The sequence below is a fragment of the Scyliorhinus canicula genome, chromosome 1 (genome assembly GCF_902713615.1).
Source record: "Scyliorhinus canicula chromosome 1, sScyCan1.1, whole genome shotgun sequence".
NCBI lineage: Eukaryota > Metazoa > Chordata > Chondrichthyes > Carcharhiniformes > Scyliorhinidae > Scyliorhinus > Scyliorhinus canicula.
Window position 1 is genome coordinate 125,846,157 of NC_052146.1, and position 16,076 is coordinate 125,862,232.

A 16,076-nucleotide genomic window follows, 5' to 3' on the forward strand; every position below is an offset into this window, starting at 1 on the left:
GCCGGGAAATACAGGAGGGGGATTCCAGAGCTGGCAGAGGGCGGGTATTAGACAACTGAGGGACTTGTTTATTGAGGGGAGGTTTGCGAGCTTGGGAGAGCTGGAGGAGAAATTTGGGCTCCCCCCGGGGAACACGTTCAGGTACCTCCAAGTGAAGGCATTTGCCAGACGACAGGTAGAGGGGTTCCCTGCGCTTCCCGACAGGGGGGTGAGTGATAGGGTGCTATCAGGGGTCTGGGTCGGGGAGGGGAAGATCTCGGACATCTATAAGATTATGCAGGAGGTGGAGGAGGTACCAGTAGTGGAGCTGAAAGATAAGTGGGAGTTAGAGCTGGGGGAACAGATAGAGGACGGGACATGGGCAGACGCCCTGGAGAGGGTCAACTCGTCGTCGTCATGTGCGAGACTAAGTCTCATTCAATTTAAGGTACTGCATAGAGCCCACATGACGGGGACAAGGATGAGTCGGTTTTTCGGGGGTGAAGACAGGTGTATTAGATGTTCGGGAAGCCCTGCGAATCATGCACATATGTTTTGGGCATGTCCGGCACTGGAGGAGTTCTGGAAGGGGGTGGCAGGGACGGTGTCGAGAGTGGTGGGGTCCAGGGTCAAGCCAGGATGGGGACTTGCGATCTTCGGGGTTGGGGTGGAACCGGGGGTACAGGAGGCAAGGGAGGCTGGAATATTAGCCTTTGCGTCCTTGGTGGCTCGGAGGAGGATCTTGATTCAGTGGAGGGACGAAAGGCCTCCGAGTGTTAACACCTGGTTAAACGACATGGCAAACTTCATCCAATTGGAAAGGATCAAATTCGCCCTGAGAGGGTCGGTGCAGGGGTTTTTCAGGCGATGGCAACCCTTCCTAGACCTCTTAGATCAGAGATAGAAACTGAGGCCGTGACAGCAGCAACCCGGGAGGGGAGGGGAGGGCGGGAGGGAGGGGGGGGGGGAGGGGGGACAACGACGAAGGAAGTACGGTAGCGGTGGTGGCACGGGCAAGGCCTGCCCGAGGACACTGCCAGAAATGATAAGTTGGTCTGACTGTCGGTTCGCCGGCGGGGGGGGTGGGGGGGACGCGCGAGTAGGGGGTGAGGGGGACTTTTTTGTTAAGTAGGGGGGTTTGACTTTGTTTTGTTATAATTTAAATGTAAATGTAGGGGGGGTTAAAATGTTTGTATTTTGAAAAATTTCTTCAATAAAAATTATCTTAAAAAAAAATACTTAACTTCGGGTGCCCACTCAGTCAGAGGAACAATGGCCGTTGTTCAGATCTGAGGTGGTTGGCTTCAAAGAGGTATAGGAGAACAGCTAAGGTCGTCCGTCTGGTAGCGAGCGTTGACCTTGCTTCTGGTGCAGCTGGTGAACGGGTCTCTCCGCTTTGAGAGCCTTGTCCAAGAGAGCGATTCTCTCTCGGGGGTTTCTTCTTATACCCGAAGGGGCTTCACATGCTTTTGGGCGGGCCTTAAACTTGGCCCCAATTAATTGGGCCGTATCTTGATCACTCGTATTGATCTTGACCAATAAAGGGGTGGGTGCCCTGATGGCTGGGCGTGTCCTAGGTGGCCGTTGGCCTGGCTTTGTTTACGCTTTCGCTTTGGGGAACTGGCGCCGGGTCCCTGGAGCTAGATCGGTTGCTTGGGTGTCTTTCCTTTGTTCCCGGAGATTAGCCATCAATATGTTAATTGACCTACAGTTTCAGTCTTGGCTGGGAGCTGCCTTCTCAATGCGCATACAGACTCTGTGCCTGCTTGCTTTCTTAACATTTTTCCCTGCAGTCATTGCGATCATCCATTTTGTATTCTGGAAGTGATGGCTACAGAGGGTGACCCTGCAGGGGGGGGGGGGGGGGGGGGGGGGGAGTAGTGTAATTGTAGTATTGTGCGTGAATAAATCTAACGGTTACCTTGCCTACCTGGTGTCCTATGAAGTCTGTACCTTTGGCTATCACAGTCACCCAAGGCTGGAATTGAAGCCGGGTGTCTGGCACTGTGAGGCAGCAGTGCTACTAAATGGCCACGTGTTCTAGGTTTAGTTGGTCTCAATTGAGGGAAAGTGTTGTCCAGGACAACAGGCTCTCTGCACTTCCTGGAATAATATGTCAGAGCAGCTAGATGGAGCCTCAGTTGAAGAGCTTATTACACTTCCGACAATGCGGCACTCCCTCCTTCTGTCGCCGTGTGCTTAAGTCCATGAGAGGAAGTTGAATGTATTTTCAGTAAATCAAGTTTGTGCCTTTAAGGATGCAACTGTCATCCCTTCTCAGCCTCTTAGCTAAGATGAGTGCGAGGTCAGGTGTAATGCTTGGATCTGTTATGTCTCTCTTGTGTGGACCATGAATTGGATTCAGTTTAAATTGTTTTTTGGAGCAGACAAGGAGCTGGATTGGGCGTTTGCCCTTGTCCACACTCTGAGCTCTGGCTTGGTAACTGATAAAGTAATTTTAAAAAAGGATGCAACCATATTACTATCTCTTTTGGTTTTTTTTGCAGGTTTTATTCTGAAGTTAAATATTTGGAAGCGGCCTCCTGATTTAAAATGCTATGACGACCAAGCATACTGGGAGGTAAGAAGGAAACTACCTGTGCGCATTTCCCTTTGGGAATTGTTACTATTATTGAGTTAATGATTCTAAATGGGATTTTACTCACAGGTTCACATTATCTCTGAGTTAGTTTTTATTTGATGAATAATTATTGACTGCTGCACAAATGTAACAGCACTGTTATGGATGTGAATTTTCTATTCTCTTTGCTTCTTTTGCCTGGGAAGTCATCAGTTCACATGTTAAACGGTATGACTCATGCAGAATTCTACTGTTTTATCTTCTTACTTCTCTTTTTTGTTTTGCTTCATTGGCTGACGCACCTTCTATACCCCGAAAAATGGGCAAACAACATGGTAGCAGGTTTCAACTACATTCTTCTTGAGTCAGGGTAGGAGACAGCTAAGTATGATGGATTAACCCTCCTTCTGGGAAGTAACTTTGCTCACTTAAAATCTTTCAATCGTGGCGCAGCTGAGATCAAGAATTCACTGGGATTCAAAAATGAACCAGCATCCTGCCGGCAATGTTCACGAGTACTCTAATTACTGTACCATCATCTGGGGTACAGTGAAAATGATTTTGCTCAAAACGGCTGTCATTCTTAACCATTATTGTGAACAAGAATAGCCAATTCAATCATTCTCTAACTGTTGGGTTAGATGCCACCAAAAATGTCTAAAACTCTAACGCTCTTTTACCTAAGCACACTGATCTTTGCAAAACGAATGGGGTGAAATTCAACTCGAGTGGTACTAAAAGATTGACAATAATGCACCAATAGCATATTTTATGCACCATCCAGTTTTCTTCCCCATTTACTTTAACCTTCCTGTCAAATGCCTCTCCTCCTTGACTAATCTTAATCTCTCTCCCTCCTTGCACTTTACTTTCTCAGTCCAACTCCTCCACTTCTCATTCTCCCTTCACTTGTGTTTCTTCCTGTCCAAGGAATGGACTGGTCAAGAGAAATTGCCAACTGTCTTATTGTAAATGTAGCACCAGCTGAGCACAGCAGGACCTCTGGCCTGCAGGCTAATTGCACAGATGTTGCCTATGTCTGCAGTTTCAAGTCATAGAATTGTTAAGTGGCAGCAGGTATGTAGTTTATCAGTAAATTATTCCATATACAGTTTGAAACACTAGAGTTGTCTCTTAAGAAAGTCATACTTGGTGGCTCACCAAGGCTTTCCTCAATGGAACTAAAATTACACTAAGGGTGGGATTTTTCAGGTCTTCACTTGGCAGGATCTTCCAGCCCTTCCCTCGGCAGGATCTTCCAGCCCTTCCCTCAGCGGGATCTTCCAATCCTGCCGAAGGCGACTTCTGCAGCGGGTTCCCTGGCAGTGGGATGGGCAAGCCACGCAAAATGCCATAGACAGTGGCGGGATCTTCTGATCCCGCCAGCAGCCAATGGCGAGCCACCTCATCCACCGGAAAAATGCCATGGGGGGGAGGAATCCCAATCCCAATCCCACCACAAGTCTTTTAAATAATTAACTTCAGCTTTAATCTAAAATGTAATATGCCTTCTCATTTGAAATAACAATGGCACAGGCATCAGGTATTTTAAATAAGCACTCATTTATCTTCACAATTAAATTATAATGTTATAGGTTAAGATGTATGCAACTTTAAAAGGCACAAAAGCCAAAGAACTGAAGTGATTAGTGTAAGTGGACTGCTATTACATCAACCTTTCATTAAATCTATGTCTTTCTCCAAAGAACTCTGTTAAGACCTGTGAAATATGGGGAAAGTTTTCCTCTGGAGACTTATATCTGTTGTAAACTGCATTGAGTAGTGCTGATCAATATTTTTTTTATAGTTTCCGCACCAAGCAACTGAAGACTGAAAACGTTCACCAACATCATTCCTGTTTGGAAAGAAATAGCAGAGACAAGAGATTAAGAATCATTTCAGAAGAGTGGAATTAATTTCACAAAAAGTGTACAAAGAAATAGAAAAATCTCCTGAATTTTAGCATAGGATTAATGTAACGTGAAGTGTGCCCACACATGTTGAAAGCTCACTGGGTTAGGAAGCCATGATGTGGAGATGCCGGCGTTGGACTGGGGTGAGCACAGTAAGAAGTCTTACAACACCAGGTTAAAGTCCAACAGGTTTGTTTCAAACACGAGCTTTCGGAGCACGGCTCCTTTCACCTGAAGAAGGAGCCGTGCTCCGAAAGCTCGTGTTTGAAACAAACCTGTTGGACTTTAACCTGGTGTTGTAAGACTTCTTACTGGGTTAGGAAGGTGATTTGTCAAAATGCTGCAGCTTATGCAGTATTTTTTTTCTGTTTTTTGATTAAATATTATATTGAATGGGTGCAAGTTTGCATTTCCCTGATCATGAAAACATTTAGCCTCACATTAAAAATAGCTGAAGAAATGTTTAATATGTAAATATTTGGAAATGGTGAGTGTCTTGTTGTGCTCTTGGCGTAGCATAAGCGGCTTCCTTAATGTGCACTCTGACAAAGGAAGGTTCAGACGTGGAGATACCTTCAACACGTTTATTGAACTATTTACAATTCTCCTTCTCAGGTTCGCTACTACTGTTAATCCTTCTATAGCTACTTAGACTGACAAACCAGTCTGCTACAATCCACGTGGTGGGTGTAATGTTGAATCAACCCTGTATCTGTACTCACTGAGTGTCTCCACTGGAAAGAGGAAGATCATGTGTGCTGTGTCCTTTATATATGGGTTGGTGTAATGCCCCCCTGTGGTAGTGTCACCTCTGTGTGTATTGTGAATCCCCATTGGTCGTGTCCTAACTTACTGACCTATTGGTTGAATGGCTGTGTGTCATGTCTCTGGTGCTCCCTCTAGTGTCTAGATAGTCTACGTGTACTCACATTAACCCCTTGTGTATCTACAGTGATGCATATCACCGCATTCCCCCTTTTTTATGTTACATATTTTCTGTACACTTAAAGAAAATTGAACAAAAAGAACAGGTAGATAAGCGATGCTCTGTACAAGTTATGACTCTGTACAAGTCATTAAATAATAAGTCCAAATCATATGTGTGAGTCCAAAACCCATCAATTATCATGGTCGAATGTCTTTCTTTTTGGGTTGGTGAGTTGGTGATTTTGATGGTGGCATGTCCTTGTGAACGCCATTAGTGTCCCTGTGCACAAGAGACCAAGAAGTGGTCAAATCACTTTGTTGTCTGATTTGGAGTCTTTTTTTTTTCTGATGCTTGTGATAGTGATGTTGGATGGCATCTGTCCTGAAAGCCAGGTTGCCTGTTGGTTGTGCAGCACACGTGAATTGGGAAGATGCATCGTCCTGCCATGGTATGTCATTGTACTGAGCTGAGCAGTAACAGTGTCCCTCATGGGCAGAGTTGTACCATGTCGTACCAGTTGTAGTTCCATTCGTGTAGTCTTTGTCATGCTTGCTGTTGACGATGTTGCCTTTGATACGGGTCGTGTCGTTGTCTTTGAAATGGTTTTCATAGGTTGTGATGTTGTGTTGGATGGCTCTATTGTCATGTTTGACGCACTCAAGGACCATACTCTGTGGATAATACGAGTCCTTCACACAGTTACTCGTGACAGCGTGCTTTGTGGCATCTGCTGTTTTCTTGAGCGTGCCGTCACTGAGTTTGCGGCGCTCCCCGTCTGGAGTCAAGTCCGGCTTACTTGAATCAGCTTTGGCTTGTTGATTCTTCCCATCTTGAGTCTGGTCTGTTTCACCTGAGTCAGTGTTGGTTTGTCGATGCTCCCGTCGGGAGTCTGGTCTGTGTCACCTGAGTCAGTTGAGGTTTCTTGATGCTCCATGTCAGGAATCAAAACATTCAGGAATGCATTTGCTTGTGGAGAGGCTCGAGCGAATGAGGTTTGAAGTAATGTGATGTCACCGTAGTCACCAGTGGTCTCACTGTGATCGTCGAGTGCCTCTGTACACACTAGCTGAGGTCTGTAACATTGCACATCTTGTATGGGAAGTGGGATCTCACATACAGTGGATAGAGCCTCAGTAGCTTCTTGTTGTTCACTTGGGCTGAGGAGACTGTCAGAGTCTTCTTCTTGTGGCTCAAACAATGTGGGTGGACTGTCATAGTCGCTTTGTTGTTCACTGGAACGTAGTAGACTGTCATAGTCTTTTTGCTGTGCACTTGAGCATGGCAGACTGTCATAGTCTTTCTGTTGTTCACTTGAGCGTGGCAGACTTGCATCATCTGTTGCTGGTTGCTCAGAGGAGGTTGCTAGACCCTCATGCAAGGACTGCGCTTTGGAGTCTTGCGTTGCTTCTATCGTGGAGGCTGTCCACGAGCTCGCTGTGGAGGCTTGTGTCACTTGAGTCACTTCTTGTTCATGCAAGGACTGCGGTGTGGAGTCTTGCGTTTCTTCTATTGTGGAGTCTGTCCACGAGCTGGCTGCGGAGGCTTGTGTCACTGGAGTCACGTTCTGAGTGGAGACCTGCAGTTGTCTCGCTGTGGAGTCTTTCATCGCTTTCTGTGTGGAAGCTGGGACCCTTCGTGGTGCGTGGACCACTCTCTATGTGGCAGCAGGCCGCTCTCTGTGGGCTTGTACCGCTCTCTGTCTCTTGGCGTCAGGCCGCAGCATAATCCTGCACTCACAAGTCGGGATGATGTATATGCTGGGCTGAAGATCCTCAAATCCGAAGAACTCGTCATCGGGGTCTTGAATGTACAACACGTCTAGTTGTGGTTCGGATTTGGTAATGGAGTAGCCTCCCAAGGTGAAAGCTTCATCTGAGTCATTGTCTTCCAAGACCATATCATCACGTTTTGTGTCGGAGCTGGCATTGGGCTCGCGATGTCCAGAGAAGAAATAAAGGTTGGTGTTGTAGTGTTCAAGGACTGTATCATCTCTTTGGGTGATGCTAACTGCTTGTTGCAGGGTTCAGCTACTGGTTACTTTCAGCTACTGGTCGAATTTCAGGCATTGTGCTGTCATTCCAGGTGAAAGAATCTTGTTTTACGACTTAACATTTTTTTCCTGTGTTTTGTAACATTTCCCCTTTAAGTGGGTGTGGTCTGGGGCCTCTGACATCATGACGCGTGTGACGTAGGCCGTAGGAAGCAACTGGGCATGCTCAGATCAACCCTGTGTCTGTACTCACTGAGTGTCTCCACTGGAAAGAGGAAGATCATGTGTGTGGTGTCCTTTATATATGGGTTGCTGTAATGCCCCCCTGTGGTAGTGTCACATTTTCCTCCACTGCGCATGTGCAGCACCTTTACCAAGATGGCTGCAATTCAAAACTGCAGATTTCTGCTGCAAGCCCACATCGTGGTGAGTTTTGGTGCTTCTTTTACAGTTTTTTTTGTATTCTCCTCGCAGAATTCTTGGAATTTGTCCAGGACTGCCTGGAAATCGCTATTGTTTTGCCCCTTTGAGTATTTGAAGGTCTGGGAGATTTCAGCTGCTTCGGGACCCATTGGTTGTGTCCTATCTTACTGACCTATTGGTTGAGTGCCTGTGTGTCATGTCTCTGGTGCTCCCTCTAGCGTCTAGCTAGTCTACGTGTACTCACATTAACCCCTTGTGTATCTACAATGATGCATATCACCACAGTGAGCTTCCCTCATGGAGCATATTGCACCCTTTGGAAGAGCCATACATCCCAGGAAGGTTTAAGGTTCCAGAGCCTGCTCTGAGGGTAATGTCAACCAGGCCGACAGTAGGATTCTGCAATGACCTAGGTGTCCTTTGGAAAGCAATGAGAAAATTACCCAGTGTTCCCGATGGAAAAATGTCTGTGAATAAGAGAATGAAGGTTGGCTGTTGCACCTCACATTCAAACAACCTGCCAATAACTAGTGTCTGGGCTCAAGCGTGAAAAATGGTCTTTTGGGAACATTACTTTATGAAGTATGAAATTATATTGATTTTTCAAAAATGTTTTGTTTGTCAACAGCATTAATCAAAGATTTAAGACTGAAGGTCAGCATACACCAAGTGTTTTTCAGTTCAATTAAAAAAATTGTTCCATTGGACACAAAGTCTAAATTTCTGACACATTTTGTTGCATGCAAAGATCCTTGCCAGACATACAAATTCATTACATTTATTTTTATATTTCTACTAATCCAAAACCATCACTGAAAATTGACATTCGTTTTTCTCCATGTTTTAAATGAAAACTTTTTAAAATTGAAAGAATTTTGAAGGTGTTATAAACATAATAAGAACATCCAGTAGCGGCTATTTACTGAGGGGTCGTATGAAATGTGGCTCTCATCTAAGAACTTCGACTATGGCCTTTTAACCCCAGCAAACAGGCAGCTAAAGCACCGATAATCCCGCAATTTAACACCCCCCCCCCCCCCCCCCCCCCCCCATCGACCGCACTGCCCATCAGGATGGGAAAGAACCAACTGCCCAGCCCAAATGCCAATCGAGATGAAGGGAGGGAAACCTCAGTCTTGGAGCAGGGAATCGCAAGTGGATGCACAGATCCGGCGAGGGTCGAAACATCAGAGCTCCCGCTGCAAACCCATGCGCTGATGGACAAATTGATGGGCTTCATCTCCTCCGAGCTCCAGAGACATAGGGAGGAGATGAGAAAAGGCCTCCTGGCAGCCGGCGAGATAGTATTGGAAGCCACGAAGGCCCCCATGAGGGAGACAATGGACAATATACAGCAGAGGCTAAAGGCCCAGGAGATGACAGCAAGGGACCTCGTAAAAGCCACCACGGACTGAGGTCGAGGTAGCGAGCCTGGTCAGAACCCAGATAGGGCTGAAGGACAAAGTCAACAACAGGGAGAACTGATCGCGTTGGCAGAATATGAGAGTCCTGGGGCTGCTGGTGGGAATGGAATGGGAAACCCCACAGAATGCGTAGCGTGATGCGTGGTAAACTGGTCAGTGAGGAGGGCTTCCCAGAGGTAGATTGTGCCCATAGGTCACTTCAGTAGCAGCCCAAGGCTGTGGAATCAGTGCGTGCGATAATCGTGAGGCTCCACAGGTACCAGGACAAAGAAAGAAACCTGAGGTGAGCGAAGAGGGTACAAGTTGGAAGGACATTCCATCCACCTGTACCAGGACATTGGTGCCGACCTTGCCCAGCGCCAGGCAGAATTCAACAGTGCCAAATCTGCACTCCACAAAAGTTGGGTGCGGTTTGGCGTGCTCTACTCTGCCAAGCTATGGGTCACATATCAAGGTAAAGAACATTACTTTGACGCCCCAGAGGAAGCCAACAAATTTGTCCAGAAAATTGGACTGGGCAAACAACAATAAAGGGCAAAGTACAGCACGGGGGCTGCAAGAGGTCGATAGTGTCAGGGGCTAACGCAAGGAGAGGTGCGGAGTGAATGGAGGTGGGGGAAGACAGGTATAGGGTGTTAAATAGCTGAAACCAACTATTAGGGGAGCCATTACACTAGCGAGCAGGCTGGTGTACGGGTGTACAGTGGAGGAGGAGCCTGTGGCGCATCTTCCAGGAGGGAGGGAAGGAGCGCTTGGCAAAGGGGAAAGGAAAAACAGAACTTCAGGAGAAACAAAGGGCAAAAAGCGGGGGGGAAGGCAAAGAAGGTGATAAAGCCAAGGGGGTAGGGTAGGAATATGAGGGGGAGTTCAAGAGTAGGAGGTACGGGGGAGAAACACAGTGGATTAGGGGAAGGGGAGAGCGCTGGTTGCAACAGATCACACATGGCTACGGTGAAAATGAGAAAGTAGTTGGTGACCATCTTGAATGGACTGTGAGCAAGGGGTGGCCAGGACAAACAAGGCTAGGCCCATAGGATGAGTATAGTTCACCCCACAAGAGGGGGGGGGGGGGGGGGGGGGGGGGTGCGTCTCGGTTTATACGCTCCGAACTAGGACAATGCAGAATTTGGCAAGAAAACAATGGCCAAAACCCCGACCTAGACACCAATCAACGTATCATGGGAGGGGGCTTTAACTGTGTACAGGACCCGACATTGGACAGATCCAATGTCCCAGGACAGGAACTGTGTCAGGTATGGCACAAGAATTGAATGCCTTAAAGGAGCCGATGATGAGGGGGTTGACTAGTGGAGGCTTAATCACCAAGAGAAAAAGAATTCCGCTTCTTCTCCCACATGCACAAGGTGAATTCACACATAAAACTTTTTGTTGTAAGGAAAGGATGCTGCCAGGGGTGACAAAAGCAGAATTCTCTGCGATTGATCCAGCAGAGGGCAATAGAGCGGAGCTGGTGATTGGCTGTTGCGGGGGAAATTTGCATCAGTGCTTTGCATCCATAACGTGTACCTGAGCAAGACACCCTCCGTGTTCAAGTGAAGGCAAGCATCCAGCAGAGGGCAGTAGAGCAGAGCTGCAGATTGGCTTTTGCGGGGAAGATTTGCATCAGTGCCTTGTGGTCACTGCATCCATAACATGTACCTGAGCAAGACACCCTCCATGTTCAAGTGAAGGCAAGCATCCAGCAGAGGGCAGTAGCAGAGCTGCTGATTGGCTGTTGCGGGGGAAATTTGCATCAGTGCATTGCGGTCACCGTATCTTGAAGGTGGTTTGTGGAGGAGCTGTTGTCAAGTGACAGTTAAACCTGAAATACTTCTTCAGTGTTTTCCTCCCTACCTCCTCCTCTAACCAAAAAAAAATCACTGTAAGGATCCCAGCCGAATAAAGATAAAGAGGGAGACTCGAGGGCAGGTAGAAGTAGAAAGAAGTTGAACCATGACGACACAGCCTGCAGGTAAATGATTAGCTGGTGACTGGTAAGTAGTTTTTCTTTTCCCTGAGGTGTTATCGTGAGGGGTGCAGTGGTTGCTGAGTGAGTGCTTGCTGAGAAGGGGGGGTAAATTTTTTTTAAACTTACTGTTGGGAGTTTCCAGCTGAATCTGGTTGGAGTGAGGACAGAGTGACTGCTGAGTAAGTAGTAAAGATTTTAATTGTTTGTGCAGGCCCATAACAACTGATTGCTGTTCTTGTGTGGGGCGCAGTGGTTGCTGGTTAAGTGTTTTATTTTTACCTGTATTTAAGTTGGGCAGTTCCTCAACCCTAGACACTACACTTGTAGTGTCCCCCACCCTTCCACCTCCTTTAACCTAAGGGGTAGAGTGATTAACAGGTAAGCTCTTTATTTCTTTTTCTTTTTTTTATCTAGAGGGGATGGCAGGGAAGGCAGTGCAGTGTTCCTCCTGCAAAAATGTTTGAGTCAGTGTCCCTGCTGATTTCACTGTGGGACGTGCACCCTTCTCCAGCTCCTCAGAAACCGCGTTAGGGAACTGGAGCTGGAGCTGGATGAACTTTGGATCATTCGGGAGGCAGAGGTGGTCATAGACAGTAGCTTCAGGGATGTAGTTACTCCGGAGAATCAAGATAGATGGGTGACGGTGAGAGGGGCTGGGAGGAAGCAGTCAGTGCAGGGATCCTCTGTGGCCGTTCCCCTCAGTAACAAGTATACCGTTTTGGATACTGTTGAGGGGGATGACCTACCAGGGGTAAGCCACAGCGAACGGATCTCCAGCACTGAGTCCGTCCCTGTGGCTCAGAAGGGAAGGAGGGAGAGCAGGAGAGCAATAGTTATTGGGGACTCGATAGTTAGAGGGACAGATAGACGGTCCTGTAGCAGCGAAAGAGACTCACAGATGGTATGTTGCCTCCCGGGTGCCAGGGTCCGTGACGTCTCGGACCGTGTTTTCAGAATCCTTAAGGGGGAGGGGGAACAGTCACAAGTCATGGTACACATCGGTACCAATGACATAAGTAAAAGAAGGGACGGGGATTTAAAACAGGAATTTAGGGAGCTAGGGTGGAAGCTGAGAGCCAGGACAAACCATGTTGTCATCTCTGGTTTGTTGCTGGTACCACATGCTAGTGAGGCGAGGAACAGGGAGAGAGTGCAGATAAACACGTGGCTGCAGGGATGGTGTAGGAGGGAGGGTTTCAATTAGCTGGATAATTGGAGCACGTTCTGGGTAAGGTGGGACATGTAGACAGGACGGTTTGCACCTGAACCAGAGGGGCACTATTATACTGGGAGTGAAATTTGCTACGGCTATTTGGGGGGGTTTAAACTAATTTGTGAGGGGGCTGGGAAAACGAGCTATAGTCCAAAAGCCAGTGTTGAGAGTAGTGAGGTACTGAGGAGGGTATCAAGGTCACAGGAGTGTACCGGCAGACAGAAAGGTGGATTGAAGTGTGTCTACTTCAATGCAAGGAGCATCTGGAATAAGGTAGGTGAACTTGGAGCGTGGATTGGTACTTGGGACTATGATATTGTGGCCATTATGGAGACATGGTTAGAACAGGGACAGGAATGGTGTTTCAGTAAGAGTAGGGAAGGTGGTAAAAGAGGTGGAGGAGTAGCATTGTTAATCAAGGATAGTTTAACAGCTGCAGAAAGGCAGTTCGAAGGGGATCTGCCTACTGAGGTAATATGGGCTGAAGTTAGAAATAGGAAAGGAGTGGTCACATTGTTAGAAATTTTCTATAGGCCTCCAAATAGTAATAGAGATGTGGAGGAAGAAATTGCAAAACAGATTATGGATAGGTGTAGAGGTCTCAGGGTAGTTGTCATGAGTGACTTTAACTTTCCAAATATTGATTGGAACCTCTATATGTCGAACAGTTCGGATGAGACAGTTTTTGTACAGTGTGTGCAGGAGGGTTTCCTGACACAATATGTGGATAGGCCGACAAAAGGGGGGGCCACATTGGATTTGGTACTCGGTAATGAACCTGGCCAAGTGTGAGATTTGTTTGTGGGAGAGCACTTTGGAGATAGTGACCACAATTCGGTATCTTTCACTATTGCATTGGAGAGGGATAGGGCCATAAGGCAGGGCAAGGTTTATAATTGGGGGAAGGGCAATTATGTTGCGATTAGGCAAGAATTAGGGAGCATAAGATGGGAACAGAAACTGTCAGGGAAAGGCACAAATGAAAAGTGGAGCTTGTTCAAGGAACAAATACTGTGTGTCCTTGATAGGTATGTCCCTGTCAGGCAGGGAGGAAATGGCCGTGTGAGGGAACCATGGTTCACAAAAGAGGTTGAATGTCTTGTCAAGAGGAAAAAGGAAGAGTATGTAAGGATGAGTTGGGTCGCTTGAGGGTTACAATGTAGCAAGGAATGAGCTAAAAAAAAATGGGCTTAGGAGAGCTAGGAGGGGGCATGAGAAGTCCTTGGCGGGTCGGATCAAGGAAAACCCCAAGGCTTTTTACTCTTATGTGAGAAGTAAAAGAATGACCAGGGTGAGGGTAGGGCCAGTCAAGGATAATAGTGGAAACTTGTGCATGGAGTCAGAAGAAATAGGAGAGGCATTGAATGAATACTTTTCTTTGGTGTTCACCAAGGAGAGGGGCCATGTGTTTGAGGGTGAGTGTGTGATACAGGCGGGTAGGCTGGAGGAGGTAGATGTTCTGAGGAAGGATGTATTAGCAATTCTGAAAAACCTGTGGGTCGACAAGTCCCCTGGACCAGATGGGATATATCCAAGGATTCTTTGGGAGGCAAGGGATGAGATTAAGAGCCTTTGGCTTTGATCTTTGGGTCCTCACTGTCCACGAGGATAGTGCCAGAGGACTGGAGAGTGGTGAATGTTGTTCCTCTGTTCAAGAAACGGAATAGGAATGACCCTGCTAATTATAGGCCAGTTAGTCTTACTTCGGTGGTCAGTAAGTTAATGGAAAAGGTCCTGAAGTATAGGATTTATGACCATTTGGAAAGATACCAAATATATCTTTATATATACTGCAGGGCAAGAGTTATATCTGGGGGAAAGGCAATTATGATGCAATGAGGCAAGACTTAGGATGCATCGGATGGGGAGGGAAATTGCATGGGATGGGCATAATGGAAATATGGAGCTTGTTCAAGGAACAGCTACTGCGTGTCCTTGATAAGTATGTACCTGTCAGGCAGGGACGAAGTGGTCGAGCGAGGGAACCGTGGTTTACTAAAGTAGTTGAAACACTTGTCAAGAGGAAGAAGGAGGCTTATGTAAAGATGAGATGTGATGGTTCAGTTAGGGCGCTCGAGAGTTACAAGTTAGCTAGGAAGGGCCTAATGAGAGAGCTAAGAAGAGCCAGGAGGGGATATGAGAAGTCTTTGGTCGGTAGGATCAAGAATAACCCAAAGACTTTCTATAGATATGTCAGGAATAAAAGAGTGACTAGGGTAAGAGAACGGCCAGTCAAGGACAGTAGTGGGAAGTTGTGCGTGGAGTCCGAGAAGATAGGAGAGGTGCTAAATGAACATTTTTCATCAGAATTCACGCAAGAAAAAGACAATGTTGTCGCGGAGAATACTGAGATACAGGCTACTAGACTAGAAGGGCTTGAGGTTTATAAGGAGGAGGTGTTAGCAATTCTGGAAAGAGTGAAAATAGATACGTCCCCTTGGTCAGATGGGATTTATCCTAGGATTCTCTGGGAAGCTAGGGAGGAGATTGCTGAGCCTTTGGCTTTGATCTTTAAGTCATCTTTGTCTACAGGAATAGTGCCAGAAGACTGGAGGATAGCAAATGTCCCGGTGTTCAAGAAGAGGAGTAGAGACAACCCAGTAACTATATCCAGTGAGCCTTACTTCTGTTGTGGGCAAAGTCTTGGAAAGGTTTATAAGAGATAGGATGTATAATCATCTGGAAAGGAATAATTTGATTAGAGATAGTCAACACAGTTTTGTGAAGTGTAGGTCGTGCCTCACAAACCTTATTGAGTTCTTTGAGAAGGTGATCAAACAGGTGGATGAGGGTAAAGCAGTTGATGTGGTGTATATGGATTTCAGTAAAGCATTTGATAAGGTTCCCCGCGGTAGGGTATTGCAGAAAATACGGAGGCATGGGATTCAGGGTGATTTAGCAGTTTGGATCAGAAATTGGCTAGCTGGAAGAAGACAAAGGGTGGTGGTTGATGGGAAATGTTCAGACTGGAGTCCAGTTACGAGTGGTGTACCACAGGATCTGTTTTGGGGCCACTGCTGTTTGTCATTTTTACAAATGACCTGTAGGAGGGCGTAGAAGGATGGGTGAGTAAATTTGCAGATTGACACTAAAGTCGGTGGAGTTGTGGACAGTGGGGAAGGATGTTACAAGTTACAGAGGGACATAGATAAGCTGCAGAGCTGGGCTGAGGTGGCAAATGGAATTTAATGCAGAAAAGTGTGAGGTGATTCATTTTGAAAGGAATAACAGGAAGACAGAGTACTGGGCTCATGGTAAGATTCTTGGTAGTGTGGATGAGCAGAGAGATCTCTGTGTACATGTACATAGATCCCTGAAAGTTGCCACCCAGGTTGAGAGGGTTGTTAAGAAGGCGTACGGTGTGTTAGCTTTTATTGGTAGAGGGATTGAGTTTTGGAGCCATGCGGTCATGTTGCAACTGTACAATACTCTGGTGCGGCCGCATTTGGAGTATTGCGTGCAATTCTGGTCGCCGCATTATAGGAAGGACGTGGAAGCATTGGCAAGGGTGCAGAGGAGATTTACCAGAATGTTGCCTGGTATGGAGGGAAGGTCTTATGAGGAAAGGCTGAGGGACTTGAGGCTATTTTCGTTAGAGAGAAGAAGGTTAAGAGGTGACTTAATTGAGGCATACAAGATGATCAGAGGATTAGATA

General features: G+C 46.7%; 1 protein-coding gene across 2 annotated transcripts in view; it reads left to right on the plus strand.

Annotated features, from left to right (window-relative positions):
* Window positions 1–4,948, plus strand: part of rhd (Rh blood group, D antigen) — a 64,065-nt gene extending 59,117 nt beyond the window's left edge. The window contains exons 9-11 of one of the 2 annotated variants that reach the window (XM_038799463.1): window positions 2,487–2,560; window positions 4,368–4,575; window positions 4,789–4,948. In XM_038799463.1, coding sequence (XP_038655391.1) covers window positions 2,487–2,560; window positions 4,368–4,394 — 101 coding nt within the window. In that variant the 3' untranslated portion in view covers window positions 4,395–4,575; window positions 4,789–4,948. Of the gene's footprint in view, window positions 1–2,486; window positions 2,561–4,367; window positions 4,576–4,788 lie in introns of those variants that run through there. The other variant, XM_038799474.1, reaches the window with a different exon arrangement.
* The last annotated feature ends 11,128 nt before the right edge of the window (window positions 4,949–16,076 follow it).